Source organism: Erpetoichthys calabaricus, chromosome 8, assembly GCF_900747795.2.
Source record: "Erpetoichthys calabaricus chromosome 8, fErpCal1.3, whole genome shotgun sequence".
Lineage (NCBI taxonomy): Eukaryota > Metazoa > Chordata > Cladistia > Polypteriformes > Polypteridae > Erpetoichthys > Erpetoichthys calabaricus.
Genome location: NC_041401.2, coordinates 142803725 through 142810190, shown reverse-complemented (window position 1 = coordinate 142810190; position 6466 = coordinate 142803725). Strand labels below are relative to the sequence as shown.

Below are 6466 nucleotides of genomic sequence, written 5' to 3'. Positions count from 1 at the left end.
TTTTATTTCTTTTGTATATAGTTTACTATCCTGCTAAGAATTGCTTGTTTATGGCACAGTACAACAGTGATCGAGTGACTATAACAGGCATGCATGCCCTTTTCATTGGCTCCCCTGCAGCTTGAAATGAAACAGCTGATTTGACTCAGCAATTACATCATTCTTTGTCCTGTCTTTCCCGGCTGATGTACTGTAAATGTCAGTGCTGTTGCAATACTATTCTACTCTCTCATATTTCTCTACAATTAACTCGTTTGCAATTTTTGTTCAAAAATACATATACCCTCTGTTTATTTAACTAGCTGAGGGGAAATTACATAATTAAAGCAGAGTCATGTTAACCATCTAGTCTCTAACCATTTTTTAAAATCACCATAAAATTAAATACATTGCCTATTTTATTAGTTTTTATATGTTTTGTGTATGTATTTTATTTCATATTGCTCTACTAGAGTACTCCAGTAATTTTGTTTTTTAGACTTTATCTCTTTAAATATAGTATTATGAATAAGATCTTTTACAGTTAGTTCAAAAGATAGATTTAAGTTTTTTTTGTGCTGTGGCATATGAAGTGAGTATATTATTTGTCAAATTATTCATTACCTTTGTAATCTGCTTGTCAGAAGAAAACCTGCTATTTTGTATTTGATGTAGTAGATGTTCTACCTTATAACATTCGTAATCCAATTTAGGGTCGTCATGTAGGAGCCTATACTACACAGAAGTATCAATGTAAACACTCCTCTTCCAGCCGCGTAAATACGGTATTTCTTGCTCGATCAAATTGGTCAAAATTACCCAGAATTCACAGCGCGCTGTTTACCGTAGAGCAGTCGCGAACAGAGCATGTGTTCAGAGTTTCAGGGTTGCACATGTTTTTATAAAAGACACACAAAAAAGGTAAACCATCTTAAGAAAAAGGCGAACCTCGAGAGCTGCTTTGGCTGCTTTTCAAAACCTCTGCCAACAACCGTTTACTCTTCGCGTTGCTTTCTGGGAATTGTATTTCGCAAGACCTTTGACCCAGTTCCTGCGCTTGGACAGCCAAGTACTTATTGTCTTAAATCTTAGACACTCAAAGGGAGACTGGAAAGGAATACAAGTACTCGAAATGGAAAACATGCAGTGTCAGTTTTCAGGTAAGTATACCTTGGTGGTTTATTTATTTTAAAGGAGAAATTAAAACTGAATGATGCCACGTGTATCGATACATTTAAAAAGAGCCTGTTAAATAAAATGTGAAGACTGTAAAGACTTTTAAATAGGCGACGAGAAACAACTACAGTGGGCTGACAGGTTCCGTAGAGCTCTATTAAGAATCAGATAAAACTGCATTTACTCCGCAAGTGCACCAGTGTAAGAGGTAACTGTTACGTGTTATTTAACGAAAAAGAATGTACCCACTTCTCAACGGTTTTTCCTTCCAACCGAGCTCTTCACTGGAGGCCGTGCTTTGTAAGGTGAATTCAATGCTATGCAGCATTTTTCCGTAGCTTACGACTATTATGGTTCGCGCCGTTTTAATTTGTCGTTTTGACACATTAGTGTAACAATTTATTTAATTTTAGTGAAAGTTGTATTGTATGAATATAACAAGTTAAAGTTCAGTCACTCTTGAGCAATGCCATTTTCCTAGAATACACAGTTCACGTAATCTTCATGTTCGGATCATCGAATAAGTCTTAACTCGCCTTTTCATATTAACTTTAAGTAGACTACATATCGGTAACAGTTCTGCCTTTGAAAGGATTACATACACAGTGCGAGTTTTGTTTTTCAGAGTTTTCATTTTGCATGTTTGTTCCCCCAGGTTTGACTGAATATGTATTTATTTGTGAATTGTTTCTGATACGTGTCATTATGAGTTTCAGATAGCCATGAGTTATCCTCGTGTACTGAAAAAGTAATACAGTTGCCACTTGCAGTAATCTTTTTTTGTACAGCACTAGTTTTTAGGATCCTTTAGGTCAGACATTCATAGTAATTAGCTGTTTCTTCGCAGTAAATAACCATGCGTTTTTACTGAAATAGGAGTATCAGTCAGGCAGAGTGCAGAATCGATTTCTGTCACAAATGGTAGCGTTCTCTCTGAACCCGGAAGGTATAATAAAAGGTGTAATAGACCCCCATCTGTCATCATAATACTTGTTTAACGAGGCTATCAATTGTTATTGACAGTTAACTCCAATTTATTTTTAGTTTATTATTCTATATTTTGTTCGAGTATGTGGAGTTCTTCCCACTGTTTCATTATTTTCATATGATTTATGCTGGACTGGAATCATCTTGTAATGAATCTTGTATTTTGCGTTATGCCGTATAGTGTTTTTTTTTTTTTTCCTTGTGGGGTGCTCAAGGGATGGTGGCTGCAGTGAAGGGTGCTGTAAAATACTAATTGATTGGCATACTACAAGGAGGAATGACCCCAGAAAGGAGTGCCATTCATTCAGAGTGTATCGTGTATAGTTCTTTCACTGAGCTCATCATCATATGGTGATGTACTTTGATATGAAAGACCATAACCGAGAAAGAAGTGAATGCCTTCAGGCTCTATCATGAGAAAACGGCAGTGCAACTGCATCTTGCCAGGACACTAAACTCTTGTATAGCAAAGCCAAGGAAAGATGTGTCTATTTGCGCAACTCATTCCTTGTTTGCTTGTATTTATAAGATCTGCACATGCTTTATTAGAATACATACATGTGTTTGATTTAGAGCTCTGCACAATACCATTCACTGTTTAAATAGTGCCTTTTTTCAAAAACTATGAAATAGTTTGTTCATGATTTTCCTTGATATTATGAATGGCTGCATTATCTAAGGCAACGTAGCCGCACAGAGTGTTCCCATATTCCTCTTATTCTGATTGCTGGAGTTTTTTTTTTTTTAACTGCATTACGATTCTGCTGAGATTAATTGATCACTTGATCAAATAGCATGTATGATCAGACACTGTGACCACCTATTGAAATCACTGAGCCCCTGAAATGCCATGTCCAGGTTTTTTGGCACTCCATTTACCTAGTTTGTATTTAAAGTGCCACACTTCTAGAACTGTTCTGCTCTGCCCGATTAACAGTGACTAAAACAGAGTGCTCTTGGTTCCCATCCACACATCCTTTGTATTGTCAGTTAGGTTATTAGAAAAAACCTAGCCTCTTGCTAGTCCACGAGTGTCTTCTCAGTTTTGCATTATTCTATTATTAATACAGCTAAGATATTACGATAACATAAATTAGACATCTGCTTTTTAATACCTATCAATGCACACCACACCTGTCATGACTTGAACTGACTTGTTGGGTGCCAGGTTTCTCTGTTTTGTAGTTCGATTCCTGGGTCTTCTCTGGGGTCTCCTCCCAGCTGGTCATGTCTGTAAAACCTTTTAGATATCAGATGCCCAAACCACCTCAACTGACTCTTATCGATGTGGAGGGTCAGTTGTTCTATACCTAACCTCTCTCAGATGTCTGTGCTTCTCGCCCTATCTCTAACAGAGAGACAAACCATGCTGCAGAAAGAGCACATTTCGGTCGCTTGGACCCATGATCTCTCCCTTTTCTGTGATTACCCAAAGCTCATAATCATATGTAAGGGTAGTGATATAGATCAACTTGCAAATCTAGACCTTTCCCTTCTGGCTAAGGTCCTTCTTCACCACTACAGATTTGTATAATGAGAGCATAACTGTGCTTACCTCCCCGATTTATCTGTTGCACTCACCATCACGTTCCCCTAACTCGTGAACAAGACCTGGAGGTAATTACTTGAGACAGTAACACACCTCTCACTCTGAGAGGACAGTCCAATTTGTTTTTACTGAAAACCATAGCCTATTGGTTAAATTGGCTTTTTTGAAATTACAGTCAACACAGGATAATCTCTTAGAATGTACTGCAAGTATGTGTTTTTCATAGTACTGTATCCACAGCCATCAAAATCCTGGTGTTGGCATGCTGTGGTATGTGGAATGCAATCAGGAAAACACTGAGAAACTCCCTAAGAAGCAAAATGGACAACACCTGATCATAAAATAATCCAGACCAGCTAAGCATTTTTTTTAGACTATTTTAATTTTATTATTGTATCTGCTGAGCAGAATTAACGGTCCAGAATAGGAGCTTTTAAACAGATCTAACTTAGGGCCAAATGCCTCCCACAAATCTCACACCCTTTAACAGACACACTACTCCTGGTGGGCACTGTCATCCTTGTCACCCACTCTTTCATGCCAGACATGTTATTTCTACTCATGATAAGTAATGGGGGAAATTTCAGTGCAGCATTTATAAAGAAAGATATGATTATTATGGACTACCTGATTTAATGTGCCATTTACTTGCATGTACTCAGTTTATTAACTGCTATTTTCTGTTCAGTAATAAAAGTACATCACTGCTTAAAATCAATGCTAAATAAAAATTCTAACATTATGATATCAGTGACACGTAAATTGGTGAATGGCAAGATTATTCAGGATATTTTCATTTACATATACTCTTTTGTAGCTACACATTTTTCAGAGCAGGTTTTCAGCATGTCTTTTTGTCAGGTTTGTCATCTTTCTGTTGGGAGATTTATGCTTATATCAGTGTATGGAGGAAACACTAGATGGGTAATATCTGTTACCGAAGGGTAATATTTAATAGGAAAATCAAATTAATTCAAATTACAAAATTTTATGCTGTGGAGTTCCAAATTTCACTTCTGTAATATCAATTATTGCCAATTATTTCAGAGTTTTTGTAAAATAGCCTTTATTTTGGTGTTTTCAGTGTGCTGCACTTGAGTGATTTTATTAATGCTTATTCTGCATTCTAAATATGAATGAGACATTAAAAAGAACTGATCTCCTAACTCTTCCAAATTAATCAAATAAGTTCAATATATTTTAATTATAATATTTTAGTTTTTATACCAATGAAAATTACTTTGGTTTCAAAAACCTAAAGAATGATACAAGTTTGGAGTTGCCCTGCTAACTACACATTAAAACGATTCTGCTTTTCAAGCCTGCTTTCAAGATTGAATGAATAATCAGTGTGGTCTGCCTTGTACTCAGAAACACTAAATGCTTAAATTTTATTTTGAAATGAACGTACAGAACAGGTCACTTAGTAACTTTTGTTAAATAGCCTCAGTTTCATTTAAGCCAGTAAAAAATGGATGGAGAGTTGAACAGGCAGGTGTAGCCATGTCCTTTATATTGGTATTCAAACTGCATTAAAAAAACGATTTATTTTTCTGTAATTTTTAACTCATTTGTTCAGATGTAGGACACAAATTAAAGTGATTACAACTCACAGCGGATTGGTCAATAACTAATTATCTTGCTGTCAAAACAAGCACAAATTAGGTGTTTTAATTTCTGAACTAATTCAGAATGGGATAAGTGTACTAATCATGAGAGCCTTTTCTGATCTGAAAAAGAAGTGATTTTTTTTAACTTTAAGTTAAACCAGTGGTGATTTTAAATAATAGCATGATAATGTAGTGAACAAGGTATTTTTTAACTATTCATTAATTTTATTTTTTATTTTTTTCCAGATACAAATTTGATATGACAACTGTACATGGTGGAGTAAAGAAAACTAGAAGTCCTTCCAACAAAATGGATTAAGCTGAATGATGAAATAAATAAGTTTGAATATATATACCCCACACTATTTAATACTTTTTTTCCTCAAATGTTAATATTTCCTTTTTAATGTCTATGCAGTCTTCAAATTAACAAACAGAAACCATTTTAATATGGTTTGAGTGCCCCCTATATATAATCAATTCCTTATCAAATTTGAAAGCATTACGTTTACAAAAATACGTTTCATTTAATAGCTAAAGAGATGCTTGCAACATTTTATAACAAGGTGCACTTAAGTATATATCTGAACTATTTTTTAGTCCAAGGATTTATGGCAACTACATTCTCCTATACATAGTATAACAGACTTCTAGAATTTTCTAAGTTTTGCAGGCAAAACCGAGGAATCATAAAGGTTGTCACTTGTCTATTATTATATATATTTTTTATTAAAAAGTATTTTTTTTATGAAAAAAAGTTAAATACTTTAACTTTTTAAAATGGCCCTGACAGAAGACTCCTCAAATCATGAAACAAACGTTTCTCAACAGAATGAACAAATCAATCAGCGCTGGAAGTGGTCTGTGATATTTCTTTGTTTTTATGGCTTCGTAGTTCAGATTAAACCTGGTGAGAGCTTCATCACTCCATTTCTTCTGAGTTTTGAAAAGAACTTTACTAAAGAACAGGTAAGAATAGTAAAGAATTTCTGCATTTTTAAGAAATTCTTTTTGTTCTAATCTCTGGGGGGTTGGGTAGTGTGGGAGATTATTTTTTATTTAATTTCTTACAATGATGTATCTTATTACTTTGAATAATGATGGTTCTTGGTACTGCTGGATGCATTATTGTTAATATTTTTAGAAATATATTTTTTTCTTAAAA

At 34.8% G+C, this 6466-nt stretch overlaps 1 protein-coding gene across 2 annotated transcripts in view; it reads left to right on the top strand.

Moving 5' to 3' along the window:
* The first annotated feature begins 821 nt into the window (after positions 1 to 821).
* The window catches only part of slc19a1 (solute carrier family 19 member 1), a 49804-nt gene continuing 44159 nt past the window's right edge, over positions 822 to 6466 (top strand). For both annotated transcript variants that reach the window (XR_007935682.1, XM_028807554.2), the window contains exons 1-2: positions 822 to 1139; positions 5548 to 6270. Coding sequence is in view for 1 of the 2 variants with exons in the window: in XM_028807554.2 (XP_028663387.1) it covers positions 6082 to 6270 (189 nt within the window). In the remaining variant the exon portion in view is untranslated. The remainder of the gene's footprint in view (positions 1140 to 5547; positions 6271 to 6466) is intronic.